Below are 27,291 nucleotides of genomic sequence, written 5' to 3'. Positions count from 1 at the left end.
GGAAATGGAGGATAGGTCTACACTCCAAAGAGACTTCCATACAGCCAGTGGACATCAGGACCTCTGTATGTTTCATTAGCCACGTGGTAGTTTTGGCCACCAATCATTTTATATACAGTATTATACTTGGTATAATGGTATAATGGTATGGTCCTGTAGCCATGTACAGCCTATTGTGTTGATCAGTTGTTTTGTTGAGGAAAATAAAAAACAACTTCAATCTAACCCCCCCCCCCCCCAGTTAAATAACATCCCATTGTACATCAATTAGAAGGTAACTGTTGATATAAATGCTTTTGCAAGGCCACCCGAAATGTATAATTTAGTTCCCAATTAGTTTGGGTGGGTCAGAAAAACAAGGTAGATAGAAATCTGGCCCAAGGTTGAGCGAGTATCTGAGGTGGGATTCTGGATCTGCTACATTCCAGCCCGTTTTAGTAATCTGTACTGTCTACAGAATGCAGTGGGTGCCTCGTGCCCTTATATTTTGGTCCCTGTTGGCAACACATCTGGCTGTCAGATAACTGATCTGTATTGCTCTTTACCCTACAGAGCAGGGGTGTGTTTGTATTCTTCTCGGAGTGACTAGGCATTCTAAACAGAACACTTTGTTACAGGTCAATGCCTCTGACGTATTCAGTAGTTGCCAGATGTAAAGAACTCAAGGTGAGATGTACCTGCCATAGAGGCTTGCCTTGTATTGCCTGTATTTCTAAAGTAGCAAAAGAAAGTCTCTTTGAGTGAAGTAACAAAGCAGACTACACACTGCAGTACTATATAGAAGCTTTTCATGTTGCATAGACTACGATGTACACTGGCAAAAGATCACCTCATTTGAACTTATTTCGCTATCTGAAAACAAAATAGTGAAACATAAAGGAAACATGTCCAAACCTTGAATTAACCAAATGCATGAATCATCAGGAGATCACGCATACACCCATATGTGTTTGACGTTCCCTGTTAAACACCTGCATGCATGGAATCCCAGAAAATCTCACAGTGGGATTAGGAGTGAGCCTCTCTTTGAAAATCAAGGACACAGGAATTATCATGGTAATCCATGGTAACTACAAATCCCACATTTCTTTATACATTGATATGTGTAGTTAAAGGGGAGGTTGTTGTGGGGTGAAATCATTCCTGGAAACGCTGCTATAAACAGCATACACAAATATTTATTTTCATCCTATTAAATACACCTTTAAACCAAGTTTATATTGTTAGTATTTTATTTAGGTAATGGAAACAAAAAAGACTAAATGGAAGCATTTCAGTAAAATGGATCATTTATTTGTTTCATTAAAAAAAAAGCTTTTATAAATATAAATACACTTTTCTCGAAGCAATTTGAACGTTAAAACAATTTATACATGTAGCACTTTCAACAACCTGTTTTCCCAGTTCAACAACCTGTGCTTCAGTAATGTTACACAAGGCAATTTTATACTGATTTAAATGAAATGTTAAGAATGTTTAAAAGCAATCTCTAAAAATAGTTCCATGAATAGGCCCACTGTTTCTGCAGGTAGATTTGACATACAAAGAAAGCGATCAAATCTTCCCAGATTACATCAACTGGTTTGCAACTGGCTCTGATAGTCATATCAAATTTCCAGTGTGGGCGTGTGTGTGTTTGTGAGGGTAAAGTGATCCTTGTTAGGCAGTGGCTGAGCTTGAAACTGTAACCAATGATCTGACAACAAAATGTGACTTGTTGCCAAAGGCACCTTCTGGTTTGAGCATGAAGTAATTAAGGCACGCCTATAAAGTATTTCAACTTAACTGGTATGGAGGTCTTCAGAAGACCATTCGTAAGCACCTTTTCAGGTCTGAATTCCTGACAACTCAAACTACAGTTTTTTCCCCAGGGCAAAACAGTCTAATGCTGATAGCTGAAACTGGAATCTTCCAGCTTCCTGACCTCCTACTGGAGTGCACTGGACCCAGCTGCCTGTTGTAAAAAGCCAGAGAACATTTCCTATGTGGTGTGGAAACAAGGTGTTATCATCCAGCCCAATTCACTTAAGGCTATGGATGTCCGTAGGAAATGCATTGAGAAAATGTCTCCAGATCAGAATTTGGCAAACCAAAGTGTCTCTTCCTTACAGAGAATTGTGAGGGTCTGGAATCAACTCCCCAGTAATGTTGTTGAAGCTGACACCCTGGGATCCTTCAAGAAGCTGCTTGATGAGATTCTGGGATCAATAAGCTACTAACAACCAAACGAGCAAGATGGGCTGAATGGCCTTCTCTCGTTTGTAAACTTTCTTATGTTCTTATGTTCTAACCCTGTGGTTAGGAAATGTTTTTAATTTTAGAAGGATTTTTTTTCTGTTGCTTGGGATTGCATGATTAAGATTCCACATCCTTGTCTCCTTAATGGTTCTTTGCATGCACTCAAGTCTCAAAGCTGGTTATTTATAAATACTTCCTTTTTCAAGAGGTTGGATTTGAAACCAAAACTTCCTGAATTCTTAATTTTAATCCAGCTTTCAACTTCCACAGTCACAACATCATCATTCAATTCTTATCAAATTCCTTTCAGGACAGGTCCACACTTTCGTATTCGTAATGATCAGAGTCATCTAGATCAATGTCTGGCACCAGATTGTAGTAGTCTGTGGACTGGGTGAGATACATCTTTTCCCGATCGGTCGAATCCTTCAGGACCTCTGTGACGCTCACAGTTTCCATGTCTGGTTTGCTCTCTTCCGCTGGCTCCTCCTCGCAGTCTATGCTTGTCAAGTTCGGATTGGCCTCCTCTACTGTCTGGGGCAGGGAATCCATTGAGGTGTCCAGTTTGATCTCCACTTCCTCGTAAAGGTCCCGGCTGCTGCCCAGCAGGGCGGTGGAGGGCCTGAACATGATCTGGTTCTTGAGGAGAACGTTCTTCTCCCCCACGTCGGGCAGCACCGCCTCGCAGGGTGTGTAGTGGTGGCTGTCCAGGAGCCCCTTGACCCCGTTCCGGTCCACGGTCACTAGCTGGCTCTCATGCTTGGCAAGGTCCAAGGAGGCTTGCTTGCACCTCTTTTTCCTGCAGTAACAGCACAGCATCAGGGCTAGGATTAAGCCCAGGGCCATCAGAATGAAGAGTACCGTCAGCCTGTGAGATCTGCACAGCTCCGACTTCTGCAAAGACCACACACTCCTGCCCTGGAGGTGCCCGGGAGTGGTGCATGTCAGATTGTCCAGCACGCTTACATTGGCAACTCCTTCTTTTAACTCTTCAACAAAGGCGCATGTGCATTCCAAGGTGTTGTTGGAGAGCTCTATTGTTCGTATCCCTAGCTTGAAGACCCTCGGGGGCACAGAGGATAAATAATTCGAGTTAAGGTGGAGCTCCTCAAGTTGGGTGGAAGCCTGCAAGAAGGTATCTGGCAGCTTTTGTAGCTTGTTGTTTTCCAGATGGAGGATCTTCAGGCTGGGTGCATTGGCCAGGAAAGTCCCAGGCAGCTGGCCTATCTGGTTGCTATTCAGATAAAGGACCTCTAGATGGTTCTCGTAGGCATTGGCTTCCACGACCTTGACAATGCTGCTGGCAGAGAGGTCCAATATCTTCAGATCCCTCATTCTAGCAAAGCCACTCCAATGTAGAGTGCCAATTACAGATCCAGAGAAATTTAAGCAGCAGCTCCCAACATTCAGGCTAGAGTTAAACGTGCTGAAATTATTCGCTTGCAGGCACCTACACCCATCACCTTCCACACCAGCGACAGCCAACAGGAGCAAGAAACACCAGGGTAGCATCGTCCTTGAAGACTGACCTGGAGACAGGGAAGAAAGAGCAATTAATTAGTTAAAAAAAATTACACAACAAATATTCATACTCTACAAAGAGAAACTGGCGTTGATTTGGTAGATGATTTCTGGCTGCTGTTATACAGCATTTGACAAGATACTATATATACTCAGTCAGTCAGTAGTCAGTAGTTAAGCAGGACATGCTAACATGCCAATTATATTATAGGAAAGTACATACAGGTAATAAATAAAAGCTGGTAGATCAATGATGCCCAATAAATCAAATAAAACCAAAAGAATAGCACACTTAAATTGGATATTGTCTTTAGCTAGAGGACAGGGAGCTACAGTAGGATGTTGAATGTGATTCATTGAGAAATCAACCCAACCTTAAAAATGTGATTTAAAGATCAAAACAGATATACAGTAGAGAGTCAATTATCCAAACTAACACTAGTTCGCATAATCGATTTGTATGGATAATCAAACAGGTATTAATAACAATTACTGTACCTTTTAATAATGTATATAATAAAGTTAACACACACACTTAGTTAAGGTAATGAAATACTGTAATTAAACATGCCATATACCAAACTTTGAAAATCATCAAAGAATACAATTCAGTTCAACTTTGACAAATTACAGAACTTTAGAACTGTAATGCAGAAGTTTTTATTTTACTGAATGTTTAGGGGTACTTTGGGGGGGGGGGGGCTATTTATGTAATTCCTATATATATGGGACTAATAAATCATTCAAGATTGATTTTGTTTTTTAAATAGATTATTTTTTTCATTATGTTTAATATTGCTCAGAAATCAAAAAATGATGTAATGTAAAAAAAAAAAAAAAGTACAATTTCCTCATACAGTTAAATAGTTAAAGTTCCAGCATTACCTGTTACAGTATATTTCCTCCATATAAAACAAAACAAGTGTTTACAAAACCAAGACATTCGCTTTGTTGTATTAGTTATTAGATTTTTTAGGGTAGCAGTGTGGAGTAGTGGTTAGGGCTCTGGACTCCTGACCGGAGGGTTGTGGGTTCAATCCCCGGTGGGGGACACTGCCACTGTACCGTTGAGCAAGGTACTTTACCTAGATTGCTCCAGTAAAAACCAGCTGTATAAATGGGTAATTGTATGTAAAAATAATGTGATATCTTGTAATAATTGTAAGTCGCCCTGGACAAGGGCGTCTGCTAAGAAATTTAATAATAATAATAATTATTGCTGTTCAACGCCCCTTTTAACAAGTGTAGCTCAAGTGCTCACACAGGCCAAACCTAGTACCTGTACGGTGAGCAGGTCTCCAACAGCAGAACCTACCTCCCTCCTGACACACTGTTATTATAGGAACTCTTTAGACTTGGGTTTGTGAGTTCAGTCCCCACCTAGACTACTCCCAGCTCAGAGGAAATCCTGCCCTGTTAGGAAACAATAGCCCAGTGTTCCTGCTGAAAGGCGGCTGCTGCTGCCCTGTTGAGGGCTGGTGGATCAGCATGTCAACAGCAGCATATATAGTGATTCAACTACAAATGAAATGATACCTATGCAATTGATATTCATATCGTTTTTCTATTTCAATGTAGATGTAAACAGGCAACCAGGCTACCAAAAACCTTTGTAATCGCATATTGTTTGGTGTACAAGATAAGGTGCTGTACCTTAAATAAAAAAACAACACATGATCTGTTCAATCATTTCTGCTTGAAACACACACCACCTCTATGAATTTTATTTTCATCTCAACAGGAGTTCCTACTCTACACTCCCTTTCCTGTGCTAGGGTGGTAATGACGTCAACCAGACTTGGCCTCAAGGGCTACCTATAAACATCATTCAGGAGCACGGCACGAGAGGAATTATGCTGCATTTCCACACAACAGGGATTGAGATCAGAGGTCTGACCCATTCCAAAGTTTATTTTGAGCTTAATTTAACACACCTAGGTTTATTACTAACATCAATTATTAACTATTTTCCTGTGTGACTAAATAAGCCCAAAGTTAATTATGAAAATTATTCAGTCTGTTGTGCAATGAGAGCGCCAATCGCTGAGCTCCAAAGTTTGTCATTTAAACCGGGTAAGCCAGTTTAACTGTGGCTTCCTGTGAAGGTAGCACCCCACCCACACACAAACACACACACACACACACATGATCCATTCAATCAGTGTTTTGGACACAATTAACATGACGTACGGTACTTGTTTGTTATATTACAAGTGCAGTGTAATGCAAGACTACATGTAAGTAAGATCTCCGTATCAGGTGACTTGTAATTGACTTTCACTTGTATTCACTGTTCTATTCCCTCCAGGACAGGTACATCTCAATAGTGCAGCACTAATACAAAGAGAGACCCAAGTAGACCTTAATCAATAAAATAACAATACAATAATTCCAAACAATTACTATACATTGTTTTATTGCTTAATAAATGCAACAAAAAATGCTTCTCTTTCTCCAAAACCCTACTTTGCTACTGTAATTAAGTTGGAAAGTATTCTTTTAAAAGGTGTGCTGTACCTTTTAGAAAAAGTCTGTTTGCAGACCATTAACTGGGAGGGATTTCCAACTGTGACTACAAAACAAATGGTGTTGGTCTCCCAGGACACCAGATGAACAGGGCTGATTATTTCCATTAAACCTAAATAGGACTTAGAGGGCAAGCAGGCAACATAACGAGGCAGTGTTAAACTAGAAGCCCTAAAACCAACACCAGCACCAGCAGCTTGAAAGAAAAACATGCACAGACCACTTACACTGATTCAAACGAAGGTTATTCACAGCATAGTTTCTGTCTTTGCATGTCTACCGTTTCATTTTTCACAGCAGCTGTTAACAAGAGCTCTAGCCATCTTTGTAATTATTTATTAGTTGTGCTAAAGGGCCATTCATAACACAACTACACTCCTGGCATGATGTGTGGAGGCTACCATAGTGATCGGGATGAACAATACTGTTATACAGTTGTAATACAGCTGCAACAGTGCAGAACAGAGTTATTTTATCTTAAATATTTGTATACACATGGAAAATACTCTGCAGATCTGTTCTCTGACTGTATGTATTTGGGTGTAAACAGGTAGGTGAATGTCATCCTTCAGATAAGAGATTGTGGATTAAGATCCCACTGCACTTGAAATAGTGCTGGGTTGGTGAAGGCTCATCTGACAGTAGACTATCCTATTTCAAAATTAACTGGTCAAAATTAAGGGCCTAGTAGCCAGAAAAGTTCCCCAGGTGTAAAACTGGGTATGAAGCATGCCATTCAGGTTCAAAGAGGAGTACTGTAAGTATTGACATATGTAAGATGGGGAATGTCTGTCCAAGAGGTATTTCATCAATTGTGATGTCACTGTTGAATTGACTTTGTAGTCAAAATGAATTCCATGTGGTTGGTCAGGAACTGGCACTCTGACTGGCAGAATGTTCATCAGTAGTCTATAATATAGGTTACAAAGTTCAGATGTACACAACAATGATTTAATGAAATAAAACACAAGGATAGTCAAGTGAAGTAAAGTTGTCACACAATTTAATGGCCAGCCAATACCCATCTGAGCTTTCATCTTTATGCTTGCCTACATAGGTGTATCTAATTGGAGTAATATTGCTGCAATACAGTCAGAGAGAGAAATATGCTAATAGTCCTGGAACTCTCCCACTTCCTAACCTGTTTCCTGCAAGGAAAAGCTATTTTCTCGCAAGTGGAAAAAATGAGTTATTCTACATATTGATATCCTGTCCTCCAGACAGAGTGTGTTTATCACAAGAACTTGCCCATGCTGGTACCTCCAATAGAGAGAGAGGTTACTCAATGAATTCCACATGCGAGAAACACCAATGTGGCATGTTTATAAAGGATTGTCTACTCCAGTATGAACACCAGTGCACAACCATGCGATACGGTACTGCGTGCACCCTCCATTGGCACCGTGTGTCACTGACCACTTTTGCTTGTGCCCGGTTTTACCAGCTGCACAGCTAGTGTGTTTGTCTGTGTAAGAGACAGCATTACCCTATCGAGGATGCCTGCACCCTGGTAATCCAGCATTGAGAAATATTCTGTTGCCCTGCTGTATGAGTTCCCCCTGCTTTAGGGTTATGTGTTGCTTTATCCAATCCCAGCATCCTGAATGTCAGGTGCATTGATCTGAAGGTTTGCGGTAACCAAGTTTTATCACTGTTGGATAAGCATGTATCTATTCTGTATATAAGTAAAGTGTGACAGACATGCATACATACATAGATTATTATTATTTGTTTATTTATTTAGCAGACTCCTTTATCCAAGGCGATTTACAGAGACTAGGGTGTGTGAGTTATGCATCAGCTGCAGAGTCACTTACAACTACGTCTCACCCGAAAGACAGAGCACAAGGAGGTTAAGTGACTTGCTCAGGGTCACACAATGAGTCAGTGGCTGAGGTGGGATTTGAACCGGGGACCTCCTGGTTACAAGCCCTTTTCTTTAACCACTGGACCACACAGCCTCCCTAATAGATACATACATACATACATGGATAATAAAGTACATCCACACAGACAGACTTGTGCAGGGAATGTGTCATGAACCAGTTCAGACACTTGTGTTTAGTATTAGTGCCCTTGTGTTTATCCTTACAAAGAGAAGACTTTGAACTGTGTTAGATTATTTATTATTAAAAAAAAAGCAATCTTGATTATCAATCAATCTGTGTAGAAATATGTAGAATGAAACTTAATGCTCAAATATAGGTGGTTCCAAAGCTAAATGGAGAGCATACAAAATAGCTAAGAGCAGGGACACATTCACAACAATGTATGCACAAAAGGGTGTTTCTATTAGTTTAATTAAGGGTGTTGGCTGGTAGGAGCAGTAGTGCACAAGAGAAAGGAAACTTTGTACCATGTGAAATGTTTTCTTATAAAGCTGTTGATAACCCCAAGGCCAAATTAGCCAGCTGCTTGATACCCCATATAAACCACATATTAAAATGAGAACACACTCCGGAATTACGTGCACTACAGTTTGGTTACATTTTAAAACTTAAACACTGTTGTCCCTAATGGAACACACAGACTAGCTGAGGGCAGGTTGATCCAGCGTTTAGAGTCCCTGTTGTAGGTGCTGGAAAAGCTTTTTCCTGGGCAATGCACTGTGTGCACAGCTCACCCATCAGAAGGAGGTCATTCATTTGATCAATTGTATTTGAAATATATTTAGTATAGTACAGTTCTGGGAAAACTTTGAGGAAGTTGCCCTTGCAGCAATGGCTTGCTGTTTGCATGCACTGTATATTATGGAGATGATCTCACTACACAACAATGCAGTGTTTTTCACGTTTTACAGCCTGTCCAGTAGGTTTAAATTTTTTTAATTTATGTTTAAAAAAAAGTTTAACATGGATTTCTCAAACTTTGTTCATTTTGATTCAAACTATTCTAGGTCGGTGGTTTGGCCCACTTTACACAGTTAAAGAAGTCATGCCTTTGAAAACGCACCGTGACAGGGATCTTCAGCAAGTCCAGTGCTGCTGAATGCAATAAACGAATCTACAAATTTGGGTTCACTGAAAGACATATTATTTTGTATTTGTAACATTTATTCTACGGTGATTTTAAAGTGTTTCAAGTTTTACAAATTAACCGAGTTTAATCTGTTAAACACAGAAAAAAATGATTTTTAAAAATCATTTAAATCGACGTATCAATATAGCAGAGCAGAATAATATTGCAGGTGAGTTGTCACTATTCGAAAGACAGATACGGTCATATATATTTTAAAAACGTAGGCTAAATAGAAAAAAGGTAGCCGTAGTAGTCTAAACAAATTAGAAAGGAAAAACGAAACGTTTCACTGCGTACTAATACCAATTTCGAGTTCTATTTAAGAACGACGGATGCTTACTGTACTGCAGTCTACATGATCGCCTTGGTACATTTCCAACAACCTGTGCAGATTTAAATTAGAAAACCCTGTATTTGTTTTAAAAGAAAGTCTTACCTTCTGATGCCATGATTTAAAACGGTTTCCTGGCGTTTGTGACTTGTTGCTCGGAAGCCGCTGTTACTATGCACAAGCCAATTCCCACTCCATATGCTCACTCTCCCTCGGGTGGGTGTGTCATGTGATATTTGAAAGGACGAGGAATGTGGAATTTCAGGTTTCATTCAATTTATAAATACTCCAGACCGTTCACGGACACGTATCCTACACTACAGTCAGTGCTGTTCACGCCCTTTTAACTACGTAAAGTAACAATATTTACTTTTATTTTCACTTTTACAATAGTTTACATTTGACAGGACTAATGGTAAACAAGTAAACAAACAAATAAAAAAGCATATTAAACGTTGCGCAGTTTGTCCTTATAATACAAATGCATTGAAAACGTGCAGTGAATGAATCAAGCAACAGTATAGTTAGGCTGCACCTACAGTTTAATGTTATATTTATTTTTTATTAATCTTACATTGCAACTTAAATGTTTTGTAGTGCAGCTAAACTGTACCATATTGTAACATTATAAACAGTATTTTACCCGTACAAGAGGAGTATACATTCTTGATTATACAGTATATTTAAAAAAAATAAAAAGCTATTTAAAAAGTTAGGCACTTTTGTGTTGTTTCTTATGGATTTGATCCTATATGTACAGCTGTGGCCAAAAGTTTTGCATCTATAATTTTGCTTCAATTCGAATGAAACCTGTTGAATAATGTTACATTAACATATAGAATTGCATACCGCTTTGTAGTTTCCCATATACAGCACTTAAAGAAAAACTGGCAAAAATTGAAAAATGTAACATTTTGAAATTTAAAATGAAACACTGTACTACTATTATGACTTCCGCTAGACTTTTGCGATAGCATTTTGTAGTTCCCTTGATTACATGATGTTAAATAATAGATATAATGTTCATATCGGGGTTTTTTTTTTAGTTGATGCAAAACTTCTGGCTACTTCTTGTTTTAGTTTCATGTGAGGTAACGGCTCACTACTCTACAGCTATGGCCCAAAGTTTTGCATCACCTAGAATTGTAGGATTGAGACCATTAAACACACACACACACAACAACAACAACAACAACAACAACATAATAACATCATTTTATTTAACACTATGTAATCAATGAATTAGTATTCTACAGGTAATGTGTATGTTTTGCCTCTCAAGGCTGTCAAATGAAAACTTTGCGCCCTCTGGTGGTTATGGTATGTAGGTTACTATTTTAATTTCGGTTCGTACAGGCTGGTTAAAAGTTTGTCGAAGGTATTGCCCTATAGCAGTGACACTTTGACCCCATTTCTTGCCCTATAGCAGCGACACTTTGACCCCATTTAAAGTCAGTGAAGTGTTGAGCTAAGCTCTTTTTCTTCTAACATGGCTGGATTTTTGCACTTTCAAAATAAGCCCCGTATTTTTCTTTCAGTGCCTGTATGATTGGTTGCCTATGGGAAAAAAGTTAACAGGCTTGGTTCTGTTGCTGTAAAACGAGAACATTAAACATGTTGGTTGATTTTATTTATTCTCATAAGAAAATAGACCTGCGTGCACGATATTTGACTCGCATCTAGAAATACCTCTACATATGCAGATTGCTATAGTAATTCCAGTAACCAACGCTAGTCTCAACCATATATATATATATATATATATATATATATATATATATATATATATATATATATATATATATATATATATATATATATATCTTGTCTCCATATCGGCAGGTCATTCCTAGATTTGTTTGTCATGTTTTGCACTGGGATGGATGTAGTTTTTTTCCCAATCGCTTCAGCTCCGTCCTTTTGGTGCTTCAACAGTTTGCCCAGTTCGGTTCTTCTTTGAATTAGGAGGTTTGCACGCATAACAACAGAAATATAAGAACATAAGAAAGTTTACAAACGAGAGGAGGCCACTCGGCCCATCTTGCTCGTTTGGTTTTTAGTAGCTTATTGATCCTGGAATCTCATCAAGCAGCTTCTTGAAGGATCCCAGGGTGTCAGCTTCAACAACATTACTGGGGAGTTGGTTCCAGACCCTCACAATTCTCTGTAAAAAAAAAAAGTGCCTCCTATTTTCCGTTCTGAATGCCCCTTTATTTAATCTCCATTTGTGACCCCTGGTTTTTTCTTATTTCAATTCAGATTTTCTTAAATTACTTCATATCTGAGTGGTATGAAAGGGTAAAATTAGTCTTTATCCAAAAAGTAAATGATCTCATCGCATACATCTGCTTGGCTTTTATTACAGCATGCATGATAGGGCAGATTTGATTTAAAACCGTGTAATCATAGAAGTTATCAGAAGTTCAACCCGTTTACTCAAACCACCGCAGGGAAGGTTTCACAAGAACAGAGATAGATGCCGAAAACGTGGCAAATTGATTTGCCAAATGGGATCTTTTTTCTTCAAATTTCTTATATTGGACAACCCCATTTCGGTCTAAGTACTTTATTTGGCCATATTAGGTCTACTTATACAATTTCGTCTTTCACCATTATTCCACAAGATGGCAGTATCTGATTATACTCCTAATACTGTACCTGCAGTCTGCATTACAGCTCCGTCCCTAAATCCAGCGTATTGACACAGTGCGGTATTTATTTATTTATTAGGGACTGTCACTTCAGGAAAACAATAAAGAAGGGAAGTATATTCTGTTTATACCATGGTTGTTTAAATGATCTCATTAATGAAAAGTATCCCCCCCTCCAGGAGAAATGTAATCAGAAGTAGAATTTTCTTGCAGTGTACCCTCATTCACACAGTATCTATTCACAGTACCAGTCTATGTAATTTAAAACGTATAAATAAAAGTAAGCATACTGAATTTTGTACGTGTACCTCTATGAATAATTTTGTTTGTAATTCTTTGTATAGCATTACATACATATTCGCTCTTTAGAAGTAATAATACCTATAGCAATACTGTTTATATTTTAAGTCTAAATAAATAACCATTTTACACTGTAGATACAGCGCTAACATACCGTTTAGTAACCTTGTTACGGTATCTACTGTTAGAATGTGTAGCAAAATACATTGCCAGCGGCCCTTCAGTATGAACATAAGAACATAAGAACGTTTACAAACAAGAGGAGGCCCCATTCAGCCCATCTTGCTCGTTTGGTTGTTAGTAGCTTATTGATCCCAGAATCTCATCAAGCAGCTTCTTGAAGGATCCCAGGGTGTCAGCTTCAACAGCATTACTGGGGAGTTGGTTCCAAACCCTCACAATTCTCTGTGTAAAAAAGTGCCTCCTATTTTCTGTTGTGAATGCCCCTTTATCTAATCTCCATTTGTGACCCCTGGTCCTTGTTTCTTTTGTTTCTTTTTTTTCAAATGAATTTATACACTCTAAAACGCGTTTCTTTTTTTTTTTTTTTTAGCAGTTACCAAGTTGGTTACATTAAACTGGTTTATTGAAGTGTGGTTTTTCTTCCATGGTCTTTATGCTCTTGAAATGTGAACCTCATAGCACAACCGCGTTTCATATGTGTTGTTCGTTTAGACAAGTGGCAGATTTATAGTTACTTTTTTCATTGTTAATCACTAACACGTCGAATCCCCAGTCAAACTGCCAACAACTGTACAACTCAGGGTAGATGTATACAGATTTAGTAACAATCTGTTTCTGTTTCTGCTTCTGTTTGATTTTGGACCAAGGCTACAATTGTTTTGCCTGCATCATATGTCGCATTTACACTAACAGTATTACACTTGCAGTCAAACCAGATGCATACAATTTAAGTTTTATGATGATGATGATGATGGTGATATTATCTGAACACATACACGGAACGCTCAGTTGGTCCCCGATATGCATCTTGCAACGGCAATATAAATGAGGATAGCCGCTGGAATTCCATTAAACACAATTAAAACAATTCTATAAACTCACACGCCAGTCTGGGTTTTTACCGCGTGTCTCTATAGCCGAAGTTCATAGCTAGATTATCCAGCCTTTTTTATTATTATGATGCGCTCGGATTCGCTACTGTTGTTTACGTTCGCTTCAGCGCCGCCCTGTGTTGACCTTTCGACAGTTCAACCAGGTACGTTACTCTCTGAATAAGATGCGTGCACACAAAAGAAAATTGCAAAAGTAGGCCTGCCGTGTGAAAACATGCTTCTTAAATCAATTTCATATACTCAGATTCACACTTTGAGTTAATTAATTAATGAATATTCTGCAATCAAACCCATTCACAAGTCCAGATTTCCTACAGTAGCTTTCAAATCAGTTTTGTTTAAATGTGAAGGTGAAATGACATTTTGTGCAGATTGGCAATGATCTAATTACTTACATCAGGTGGGTATTTTACACACGGCCGTACCCTGCCAGCTAGACCTGACATGAACGTCACCCTCCGTTCTCACCATAAGGAAGTAACTTTTATCCCGTCCAAAATATATAACAAACACATAAAGGTGAACACTCTTGAGTGCTCCATGGCAAATCATTATATCAACACATTGGCTTTCAAAAGGTTTATATATATATATATATATATATATATATATATATATATATATATATATATATATATATATATATATATATATATATATATATATATATATATATATATATATCTTTTCAAACAGCTTTTTTATGTATTTAAAAAAAAGAAAAAAAAATGTTCCAATGGAAGCCAATATTTAGAACCATGTGTTCTGTGTTATAAGAATATTATCACCAGTCATTTTCACAATTATCCACGAGATGGCAGACTAAGTACTGTGATATTCTCCTTTATGAAAACAATACCATGGGGGAAAAAGTAAAAAGATTTTATTGACATTAGGTCTTCGTCCATATAACATATTTTATAGTATCTTTTCATTTAACCCTTGGAATTTATTTTTAAGAACCTGAATTTTTCAATACTGGACACAGGTCACTTTATAACAACGAACTCTCTGTCATGAATCTATACTTGATAGATCCACATATATTAATAACATATTTTTACTCTACTGGTGAAATGACTTACTGTAGGAAGTGCAAGTGTACAGACTACCTGAAAGTAAGACGTGCAAATGGGGAGCCTTCTTTATTCTCGTGTGATACCCGTTTAACGCCAGCAAATGGTACACTGCCCACTGACTACTGCCCAAATCTCTGCAAACAAGACAAACTGTACTTCACCCAGAAAATCGTCTATGTTTACAATTTTAGATAACCCAATTTGTTGCACATCAATTAAAGTCACATAAATGGGCTAAATTGTGAAAAACATGATATTAAAAATAACTTTAAGGGGCAAACTCGTTGCATCGTATCTCCTTTTTTTCTGAGCTAAAATCATTTGCGCATGCCTGGGCAAGCATAGTGCACGGTGTACCACGTTTTAACGCATACCACAAACTAACACCACACCGGGCATCATTTAATTAAAATATAAAAATACATGCACTTCTTTCAAAACTAAACATGCCGGTATGGTGAACAGAAGTCCATGGCAGGCATGATTTTATGGAATAATTTCTAAAACTCCTTTACATTTTGATACTGTGCCACAGTCTTGAATTCTAGCCCATCTCCAGTATTTACCCCAGTGAAAGCATTTTAATAACTCGTGCTTTTGTAGACTGTTTTCTGATTTGAGAAAATTGTATTTTTTTTCCTTCTTTTTTGGAAGACCATAGGAAAACATTCCAGCACATGTGAACTTGCTTCTTCTCTGGCATGTAGCTTTCGGCTATGTATTCTTACTCAAGTTAGGGATCATCTTTTCCTTGTAATACATTCCAATTTGATGGTGCATCACATATTCTGCTACAGTAGGTCAGTAATGGAAAGAACAATATTGAAACCGTCCATTTTACAAAAGAGCTGTTGAGATGATGCAATAACTTGGTGCATTTCCTCTTGCTTCTGCCTGGATTACACAATTCACTTGAAGAAGACAACATGCAGAGAATGCCTCCTATTGTGTTATATGAATTAGCATCCTGTTCCAGTATTTTTCAGAATGTATGCTGTAAGAAGTCTAGTGCTTTCGTCCGTATTCCGTCATTTGCTACATTCATTTTTCAGGGTCCCAACACGGATGAAAGCATTAGCCAAAATCTTTGTGTTAATGGATTATGTTTCATTTAGTTTTACATCTGTCCCAGAAATCAAATCCTTTGCTTCAGTGAATAGCTTGCATGAGTAAGATTATGAATTAATTGACAAGTTGGTTGATATCAAGGATTTGCACTTCCCAGTTCAAAGTACAAAGCTTAAGAAATGGCTAGTTGTTGTCACTATGGAAAACACTGTAAAAGTTTTTTTGCTGACTTCACATGTATAATAAATACATCATTTTGTTTCTTGGTATTCTCAGCTTCCCTACTTGTCGTTGACCATAAAAAAATGACAAACACATTTAAAGAAAATGTAACTTCCAGTTAGTTAGTCAAAAATGTATTCGATATGCTTAAAAATTAATGGTGATTTCACATTTGTATCTTTTAGGATACAATATTAGGCATCTAATCATTTTTTGATGTATAAGAATAGTTCTGTATTAATAATAATAATAATTAAAGAGCATATAATATAAACCAAAATAAGTATCAATTTTGTTTAAAACACCTACATTGATGTGTGTATATCTATATATATATATATATATATATATATATATATATATATATATATATATATATATATATACAGTACTGTGCAAAAGTTTTAGGCAGGTGTGAAAAAATGCTGTAAAGTAAGAATGCTTTCAAAAATAGACATGTTAATAGATTCTATTTATCAATTAACTAAATGCAAAGTGAGTGAACAGAAGAAAAATCTAAATCAAATCCATATTTGGTGTGACCACCCTTTGCCTTCAAAACAGCATCAATTCTTCTAGGTACACTTGCACAAAGTCAGGGATTTTGTAGGCATATAGTCAGGTGTATGATTAAACAATTATACCAAACAGGTGCTAATGATCATCAATTCAATATGTAGGTTGAAACACAATCATTAACTGAAACAGAAACAGCTGTGTAGGAGGAATAAAACTGGGTGAGGAACAGCCAAACTCAGCTAACAAGGTGAGGTTGCTGAAGACAGTTCACTGTCAAAAGTCATACACCATGACAAGACTGAGCACAGCAACAAGACACATGGTAGTTATACTGCATCAGCAAGGTCTCTCCCAGGCAGAAATTTCAAGGCAGACAGGGGTTTCCAGATGTGCTGTCCAAGCTCTTTTGAAGAAGCACAAAGAAACGGGCAACGTTGAGGACCGTAGACGCAGTGGCCAGCCAAGGAAACTTACTGCAGCAGATGAAAGACACATCATGCTTACTTCCCTTCGCAATCGGAAGATGTCCAGCAGTGCCATCAGCTCAGAATTGGCAGAAAACAGTGAGACATTGGTACACCCATCTACTGTCTGGAGAAGTCTGGTCAGAAGTGGCCTTCATGGAAGACTTGCGGCCAAAAAGCCATACCTCCGACATGGAAACAAGCGACTCAACTATGCATGAAAACACAGGAACTGGGGTGCAGAAAAATGGCAGCAGGTGCTATGGACTGATGAGTCAAAATTTGAAATATTTGGCTGTAGCAGAAGGCAGTTTGTTCGCCGAAGGGCTGGAGAGCGCTACACGAATGAGTGTCTGCAGGCAACAGTGAAGCATGGTGGAGGTTCCTTGCAAGTTTGGGGCTGCATTTCTGCAAATGGAGTTGGGGATTTGGTCAGAATTAATGGTCTCCTCAATGCTGAGAAGTACAGGCAGATACTTATCCATCATGCAATACCATCAGGGAGGCATCTGATTGGCCCCAAATTTATTCTGCAGCATGACAACGACCCCAAACATACAGCGAAAGTCATTAAGAACTATCTTCAGCGTAAAGAAGAACAAGGAGTCCTGGAAGTAATGGTATGGCCCCCACAGAGCCCTGATCTCAACATCATCGAGCCTGTCTGGGATTACATGAAGCAACTGAGGCTGCCTAAATCCACAGAAGAACTGTGGTTAGTTCTCCAAGATGTTTGGGCCAACCTACCTGCCGAGTTCCTTCAAAAACTGTGTGCAAGTGTACCTAGAAGAATTGATGCTGTTTTGAAGGCAAAGGGTGGTCACACCAAATATTGATTTGATGTAGATTTTACTTCTGTTCACTCACTTTGCATTTTGTTAATTGATAAATATAAACTATTAACATGTCTATTTTTGAAAGCATTCTTACTTTACAGCATTTTTTCACACCTGCCTAAAACTTTTGCACAGTACTGTATATATATTACAGTGCCTTGCAAAAGTATTCAGACCCCTGACCAATTCTCTTATATTACTGAATTACAAATGGTACATTGAAATTTCGTTCTGTTTGGTATTTTATTTTAAAACACTGAAACTCAAAATCAATTATTGTAAGGTGATATTGGTTTTATGTTGGGAAATATTTTTAAGAAAAATAAAAAACTGAAATATCTTGCTTGCATAAGTCTTCAACCCCCACACATTAATATTTGGTAGAGCCACCTTTCGCTGCAATAACAGCTTTAAGTCTTTTGGGGTAAGTATGTACCAGCTTTGCACACAGTGTCGGAGTGATTTTGGCCCATTCTTCTTGGCAGATTTGCTCCAGGTTGTTCAGGTTGGTTGGACGACGCTTGTGGACCGCAATTTTCAAATAGTGCCACAGATTCTCAATGGGATTGAGATCAGGACTTTGACTGGGCCACTATAGGACATTCACCTTTTTGTTCTTGAGCCACTCCAATGTTGCTTTGACCTTGTGCTTGGGATCATTGTCCTGCTGATTGGTGAATTTCCTCGCAAGCTTCAGTTTTTCAGCGGACTGAAGCAGGTTCTCTTGCAGTATTTCCCTGTATTTTGCTCCATCCATTCTTACTTCAATTTTAACAAGATGCCCAGTCCCTGCTGATGAGAAACATCCCCACAGCATGATGCTGTCACCACCATACTTCACTGTAGGGATGGTGTATCTTGAGGCATGGGCAGTGTTAGGTTTGCACCACACATAGCGCTTTGAGTTTTGGCCAAAAAGCTCTATCTTGGTCTCATCTGACCACAAAACCTTTTCCCACATCGCAGCTGGGTCACTCTCATGCTTTCTGGCAAACTCCAGAGGTGCTTTCAGATGGTACTTTTTGAGTAACGGCTTCTTTCTTGCCACCCTCCCATACAGGCCAGTGTTATGCAGAGCTCTTGATATGGTTGACTGGTGCACCATTACTCCACTCCCAGCCACTGAACTCTGTAGCTCCTTCAAAGTGATTGTTGGCCTCTCTGTGGCTTCTCTCACAAGTCTCCTTCTTCTTTGAGCGCTGAGTTTTGAGGGACGGCCTTTTCTTGGCAGTGCCTGGGTGGCGTGATGCAGCTTCCACTTCCTGATTATTGATCCAACTGTGCTCACTGGGATATCCAAACACTTGGATATTATTTTGTACCCTTTCCCTAATCTATGCATTTGTATTACTTTATCTCTAACTTCTGTAGAATGCTCTTTGGTCTTCATTTTCCTTCAGATTCACAGCCTGACCAATGATCCTTCAACAGTGGGTTTTTTATCCAGAAAATGTGACAGCAACTTTAATGGTTCACAGGTGGAGGCCAATGGTAAGGTAATTGTGTCCTCGTTAGGGCAATTTCTTTCATCGGTGTAAACTGGGAGCTTCCACAGCACAGAGGTTGAATACTTATGCAAGCAAGATATTTCAATTTTTTATTTTTCTTAAAATATTTCCCAACATAAAACCAATGTCACCTTACAATAATTGATTTTGAGTTTCAGTAAAATAAAATATGAAACAGGACGAAATTTCAATGTACCATTTGTAATTCAGTAATATGAGAGAACTGGTCAGGGGTCTGAATACTTTTGCAAGGCACTAATATATATATATATATATATATATATATATATATATATATATATATATATATATATATATATATATACACACACACACACACATAGGAATCAATGTAGGTGTTTTGAACAAAATGGATACTTTTGGTTAAATACATTTCTTTTCTCTAGAAACAAACATTAATTCTGCAGTTTATAAAAATTGACAGTTTAGCCTTTCAGCACTTCAAAGATTCTTCGAAATAAAGCTCTTTTGATTTGAGCTCATTTCACTACCCAGCACACATACACACGTCAATTTTGCACAAAACGCTGCACCATGTGGATCTAATAACAGAAAAAGTCACCCTTTGACCCTTTTTTGGTTTCCTAAACTCCCCAAAAATCCAATTGCAGCTAATTCTGTCATCTCACAGAAGAGCAGGAACTGCTGAGCTAATTGTGGTAGTTTTTAAATTTTACAGTGAAAAATAAACACTGAAAATATGAATATACATTAAAGCCTTTGTATATTAAAGATAAAGTAGCTCATCTTAGAGCTGCATAACACTGTAGAAAAACGAGTTATCCTAAACCAACTGAAGTTTGCTGCAGAAAACTGAAATACTTTGCTAAAAAATGTTTTTTAGGCCTACTTGAAATGCAGATCCTTACATGAACATATTCACTATATATTAAAGGCAAACTTTTTATATAAAATTGTACATCATACTATAAAGCTATATGCATGTAACTTTTTCTAAATTATAAAACAAAGCAACTTCTTGAATCAATTTTATTTCTTTTAAAAACTTGAAAATATATAAACAATTTAGGATTATTGTTTAAAACAAACTGTACATTTTTATACATTTTGCAGCATTTCAAATTAACAGGTGGCAGTTTTTTGTTTTTGTTTTTTTCTGTGTTTTTTTTAAAGTCCCATTCTTTTTAAGGTGTTTCCAAGCCAAAATATACCAAACAAACATGCTCTCTACAATTAAGAAAAAGAAAATGTTTTCGAAAAAAGTTTAACAAAACGTCACAGCAATTTTTTAAAAACTAAAATCTATAGAAGTTAAAAAGCAGATATGTATGGAGTGCCACGGCAGTGAAAGAAAACAAACAGGATATAGAACAACAGCAACAACATAGAATTTAATTTCATAGAAACAGAAAGCTCATTGATACAATTGAGGGTTTAAACAGCAGGTGTGTCCCCTGACCCAGAGTTAAAATCTGTTTTCAAGTCCCTGTGTAGACTGAAGAGATCTGATTCAAACAGCGATCAAAAGTTCCAACTTGAAAAAACACATTTTCTTCAGAGGTAGGGGAGAATTCCTGTCCAGAGCCACTTTGCATTTCTTGGACCATACCGAAACCTGGAAGAAAAAAAAAAACAAAGAAGTCATCTTCCAAGTTACCTTGAACGTTGTTAGATATTATATGCATGGCTTTGTTTTCTATCCAGATGTTACCCCTAACCTCACACTTTCCATGCTTAGAGCACAGATAAAATCTGCTACGGCACTGGTCACAGGGTGTAAGGCCAGCATATGGGCAGCCAGAATAGCACTGACTTATTGTTGTGGATGAGTACGTATTTGTTGTAAAACAATTAACAAAACAGGGAAATGCAGCTTTTCTGTATTTTACATGTGTGTCAGGGGTTCCCATTCGGTCATGTGAGGGGCAGCACATTTGCACAAATGTTTGTACCATACTGAAGGTTTTTCAGATATTTTGTTCTACCTCTGTACCGTACATGGGTATGCTATAATAAACCCTGACTTCACCTGAAAAAGAAATACATTTAAAACTGCTCAATTAAATAATTATATTATTATGAATAGGCTCTCAAACCTCATTCTTGCTGCCAGTTTAAGTATCTTTACTTCTTTTCATTACAAGCGGTTTATGCTCTTCATGATTTCTTTCCTTTCCTGTTGCAAACTGGTTCCCCTATTTTAAGTCACCTCTATCTGTCTGCCTGTCGACAGCTACTTTTATTTTTCATTTGCAAATTACTAACTGTTTCAAAAGTTATTTCCCTGGGTGTGTGCTGAGAGCAGGCCTGTAGACATTGTCCATGGCTGTTCAGCAAGCCCCATGACTCATGGGGCTTGAAATGACTACCAGGTGCTGTCTGAATATGAAGGCAAGTGGAGCAACATTGGAAAAGAAAATGCTGCAAACTTTTCACTGGAGCAAGAACTTAGAAAATCATGTCCAATAAGTTTATTTTTCTATCTCTGAGCAACCAAAGTATAAAATACAGGTATCTACTATATACTTTTTTAATGTATTTTTTGTATTTATTTTCAATTGCAATCATTGGATCGGTCTGTTGAAAATGATGTCTTTCATACACAAGCTAATATTCTTTCCTGGTGGACTGGCTACAGACTTGTTGTTATTGTTGAGGGTAACACAGGTTCTTTTACAAGCTTAGCAGTCATCCTGCACAAGGTCCACACGAGGCAGCTGGTAGAGAAAGCTAGGAGTCCTTTCATTCACTTCAAGTGTGCTGGCACACAGGTTAGCCTCCCTGTAAGGCTCTATTCCCTCTTCTATATTGAGTGATTAGTGTAACATAAGAACAGTCCTTGAAACCGATATGTTGGCCACTTGTGGTACAACTTATTTAAAATTTATATCAATGACAATGTAATGTTTAAAGCTGTGTTGTGTGCTTTTTGTAAACCAGGGCTAAAAAAAAATGAAACAGCCATATATATATATATATATATATATATATATATATATATATATATAATCTCGCTATCTCTCTCTCTCATGAGAGAGACAGATATTGATATAGAGATATATAGATAGAAGTTTTGTATAGCAGGAGAATTGTGGTCTGTGAGTACAACGGGTATATGACATAAATGTATTTAATATTCTTCTTGTACAGTACAAAATCTACATTAAAGCACCGTCCCACACTTCACCTGTGGAGCCCGAGTGTGCAGAGTTCATGGGATACCCATTTTGTCGATGAGGATTAAAGCAATGGGAGTCCCCTGCTAAACTGACATCATTGACAGATTGTTCAATTCTGTAGTTGTCTCCATAATGGAAGCAACTCTGAAAGCTCCCTTGGTAACCTATAGGAAGAAAAAAAAGGTTATTTTTAGTGTCTCTATTCAATATGAAGTTAAAGCGAGGAAGTTTATTTTGTTACTGAATACAAAAAGTGAATGTGTTCCCAGCATGCTGTCTTTGAGATAGATCTTAGATGCTACTAATCTGTCTGTACACAGCCTACTATATCTTCCTGACTGGAATGGAATCAGTACAAGAATTGTATTGCTCACATGCCTTGGTAGGATGGATCCAGTGAGATGCAGCCTCTGTAGTAAATGTTTAAATGAACAAATCCAACAGATCAGGCAAGTGTTTCTAAAACACTTTGGGTTAGTGTGCCTATTTTTTTTTTTTTTTGTATTTGCTTTGTATTCGTGTATTTATGCGAGTAATGTTTCATCCACAACATATTATTAATCTTATTATTATTATTATTTATTTCTTAGCAGACGCCCTTATCCAGGGCGACTTACAATCGTAAGCAATGTGGTCTCCATTTGTGCTGCTGGAGGCGCTACATATAAACATACTAACAGCCATGCTAGGCAACATTGCGTGTATTTATAGCAATTCAAACCGTATGAAGTGTACAATAACATGATGATAGTAATTTAGCTTTTACTTTAATCAAAATTATACTTTTGCTGTTTGGAGACCACATTCATAGAACTTAGGAAGCAGTTCCTAAGTCCCTTGGGACCAGGCTTTTTTTTTTCTGTGACAATAAAGTCGTCTTTGTAGCACTTTGAAAGCCGACTCTCTCAATGCACATTTGTTTCCTGAAGGATAATGCGGGGAAGAAACTTCCGCTTGTGGTTTTGGCAGTTTTGTTATACTGGCAACAATAATCCAGACTTGCAGCTACTACAGCTTAGTCACAAAACTCTCAGGTACAGGTATATGTAAAATAACTAAAATGTATATCACAGTATTCTTTTTATTATATTATGACTGTTATTATTACACATGTCATTTTTTTGTGTTTTTCACATTTTGACCACAGATGGCTATAATTAAACTAATTGTTTCAAGTTGTTATTGTTAGTTTTAAGTACATGCCAACAGTATGTCTTCTTTTCCTTTTTAAATGTTTGCATATGAAACGATTGTTTGGATGTGAGCACTTTGCTCATAGGAGAAACACAATTACAACAGACCCACTAAGACTTTGCATGAGTGCAAATTTGTACCAGCTTTTCTGTTGCTTTTAAAAACACCTTGGTAGTTTCAGACTAGTCCTGTAATGTTGCCAGTCCATTTCTCCTTTTGCAAAAATCTGTTTCAATTTGAATTGGGCTAGAAGTTGCATGAGTGTATTGTGTTGCTGTTTAATAACGTGCGTCATACTTTTGGCTAATATAGTGGGGTGAGCTTTGTGTGCCGTGCAATGGTCCAATGAATTACCCAATAATGTAAAAGCGAATATCATCTTTCTCTACACCAATAAAACACACAGCTATAAATCCGGGGGATGGAAGTGGGAAAACACTTAGAGCTGCCGTAATAAAAGTGGTATTGAATTACATTGACGTGAATGTTGAGAGTACCTTCATGGGTGTGTTGGTCCTGGAAGTGCAGGTAAGGTTTCTGGTGAGCGGCCAGCTGCTGTTCGCTATGGGCCAGACCCTGTGATGAGGAAGAGCTGTGCTTCTCCATTTGTGCTGCTGGAGGCGCTACACTTTTCATTGGGCTGATACCTGGGGGCAGCAGCAGCGGCGTTGAAATCCTAGGAAAAGACCAGGACAGAAAAGTGAAAAAGCAAAATAAAACAAAAAAAAAACGCAGCTTACTGAAGCCCCTTCAACTCGCACATTGTTTTGAGAAACTCCCCATAGCTTCTGATACTTCACCATGGCCCCTTCAAACCAGTGCAACTCGCACAGCGCAGCATGAATCTGTACAAACCGTGGTCTGGAAAGTAGATCCAGGAAGCGCTACAGATTTTAAATTGTATTATTGTTGCTGGATTTTCAAAATGTTTTAGAGTTTTTTAAAAGGTTAAGTGAATGTTCAATTCAATTCTTAAATAAATGTCCACACCTAATACTGTTGCCAAAGAGACAATCCGAGTACATTGTTGTGGACATCTTCATTTACTTCCATTGCATGGATGAGTGGAGTAAGGAAACATGGCATAAATACATTTCTGAGACTGAAATTGATGTATCACATACCTGTTTCTGTTTTTCTTAGGATTTAATATGTGTAAACAACAACACACTTTTCTATACACATAACTTGATTCGGTCTTTTTCATTTGAAAATCATGAAAACCTGGTTGATTTCAATAAAGCACTCGTGCCTTTAATACATTATTCTAAGAATATAGCCTGGAAAGCGGGGTTTAAACCCTGTTCATCTCAGAAAGAAAGCCACTGGTTCTTGGTTCACTATGCTATGCTGCTTATCAAAAACATGAGACCTCCCAGTGACATGTTGGGTTTAGATCTGTCTAAACTGGATTAGATGTGTCCCACAGGGAAGAGTGACACCTACTACTGAGCAACTCCCTGTAACATCTGGTCATTTTGGATGTATCTCGTAATAACCTGATAGAAGGAGACTAAGTTGCATGACTGCAAATGTGACCCATAACAGACAGACTCTGATGCCTCTAACCCAAGGCTGAAGTTATGAAGAATTTTAATATAACCTCACAAAATTCTGGGAGAGGACCAATTTAATTCCACTCACAAAATGTTTTAAAATACACATATTCAAGCTAGTATGTTGAAGGTTATTTTGATTGTACTTGGTTACTGACCATATGGTTATAATAACCTTTTAATGTTGTATTGGGTAATTGTTGCTTATATATGGACAATTATGCAGTAAGGGGAACTATGGTTCAGAAGTTTTAAAATATGTGAAGCATGTGTCTTTAAAACTAAAATGACTGTTCCAAACATGATATAGGTTAGAAGTATTTTCTCTGCTCCTACATTAAATAAATAAATAAATAAATAAATAAATAAATAAATAAAATAATGACAGTTTTATATATACAGTAACTATATAATGGAATGAAAGTACTTGCAGTTGTAAATAATACTGGATTTGTTTTCTGTCCCGACTGGATGGATGAGAGACTCCACATGCTGTACCTATACAGCAGGGGTTTTCAACTGGGGGGGATGCGTACCCCTGGGGCTACTTCTGAGGATCACAGTGGGTACGCATGACAACTCAGAAAAGCAAATACCAAAAACAAAATAATGATCTTGAATTGATTTGTTAATGGCATTCGACATTATCTCTAAACCACTGTGCATAAATATTTATTTTTTGTTCAGCAGCTCAAAGGTTAGCATAGTATAGTTTCTAAATTATCATCCACTGGGGTACGCATGTGTAATTTTGATTGAGTGGATTTCCAGTCTGATACTGGGTGAACCAGGCGGTCGTCTGGCGATTCTGCCTACGGGGCATTCTGTGCAGCTCATGAACTTTGCAGTTTTCAATTCGTTGTAGCTTGAATACTAATCACTGAAGGACCATCTTCCTGCATTTTTTAAAAAAAATTTTCTAAGTATAAATGCTCCGGTAAACTGCTTTTTATTAACTGCAACAGCGGCTGGTTGAATTGTTTTGGGGATTTTAATACATCCAGATTATCCTGTGTGTCATTTCTTGTCAGAAATAGATACATTTCTTACTTGCAAAAGAAAAATGAAGGAAGAAAATTTATACCTAGTCCCTTTGAATCATTTTATGTTGGCTTCAATAAGAAGTTTATCATTGTTGGTTATTATAGTTTTATCTTGAGGTTAATGTTGTTCATGTTGTAAACATTTTAAACGTCACACATAATTATACAGAGTTGGTAAGTAAATGGTAACATGGTTAACATTTACAGTGGAGACTGTTTTGGATCATTTATAATAGCTTTGCTGAATATAAAGCGAATATGTGTTTTTTCAAACACTGTCTTTTGATTCTGTGCATCAAAATACTTGTAATTAAAAGTATTAAGAATTACTGTTTTGGTATTCTGTCTTTAAAAAACAGCAGTTTATTTTCAGTCCCAAAAGGGTTGTGACAAATTATATATTGAATATACTTTTGTAGTAGGCCTACCATTGCAACTGTGGTATCATTCAGTGGAGCGACAACTGTAAGGGTACTTGAGCTGAAACCTTCAGAAAACAAGGTTGAAACCCCCTGCTATATGGGAATACTGTATCTTTACAGAAATGTGCTTTATTCTTCTATTCTTTTGTCCAGTAACACTATCTTACTAACACCGCCTTTTTTGTTACTCTCAGAATGTATTTATATCTAGTACCTTGTATATTATTATAATAATAATAGTTATTATAATTATTATTATTATAGTCATTTTATCGTAGTAGTCGAACTAAAAGGGTCAGATTACCAAGCTGTCATTTCTGTACAAAAAGGTAAACTCTTAAACTAGAAATAAACAAACCAGAATGTTTCAAGTGCACAAGTTGTTTATTATTAGTTTTGTAACATTGCGTGTTTTTCTTTCACACATTTTCACTAATGCAGAGCCTAAGGCTTTAAATAAATAAATAAATAAATAAATAAATAAATAAATAAATAAAAAAGTGAATTGGTATAAGGCTAAAATATAATATACAATCCATTATTAAACACGCTGACACG

At 37.4% G+C, this 27,291-nt stretch overlaps 2 protein-coding genes across 2 annotated transcripts in view; both read right to left on the bottom strand.

The window, feature by feature from the left end:
* Window positions 1-1,271: 1,271 nt before the first annotated feature.
* LOC117404891 (uncharacterized) lies at window positions 1,272-9,858 on the bottom strand. Its single transcript, XM_034007762.3, has 2 exons — window positions 9,740-9,858; window positions 1,272-3,767 (listed from the first exon to the last, which is right to left on the bottom strand). Exons 1-2 carry the CDS (start codon window positions 9,750-9,752, stop codon window positions 2,545-2,547), a joined length of 1,236 nt encoding a protein of 411 aa, XP_033863653.2. The 5' UTR covers window positions 9,753-9,858; the 3' UTR covers window positions 1,272-2,544.
* Window positions 9,859-20,238: 10,380 nt separating this feature from the next.
* Window positions 20,239-27,291, bottom strand: part of LOC117411204 (zinc finger protein GLIS3-like) — an 87,443-nt gene continuing 80,390 nt past the window's right edge. The window contains exons 9-11 of the mRNA XM_059031631.1: window positions 24,210-24,388; window positions 22,527-22,682; window positions 20,239-20,954 (exon numbers count right to left, since the gene is read on the bottom strand). Coding sequence (XP_058887614.1) covers window positions 20,818-20,954; window positions 22,527-22,682; window positions 24,210-24,388 — 472 coding nt within the window. The 3' untranslated portion in view covers window positions 20,239-20,817. The remainder of the gene's footprint in view (window positions 20,955-22,526; window positions 22,683-24,209; window positions 24,389-27,291) is intronic.

This window comes from Acipenser ruthenus, chromosome 10 (genome assembly GCF_902713425.1).
Source record: "Acipenser ruthenus chromosome 10, fAciRut3.2 maternal haplotype, whole genome shotgun sequence".
NCBI lineage: Eukaryota > Metazoa > Chordata > Actinopteri > Acipenseriformes > Acipenseridae > Acipenser > Acipenser ruthenus.
Note: the sequence above shows the minus strand (reverse complement) of the source record. Positions and strands in the feature narration are given on the sequence as shown.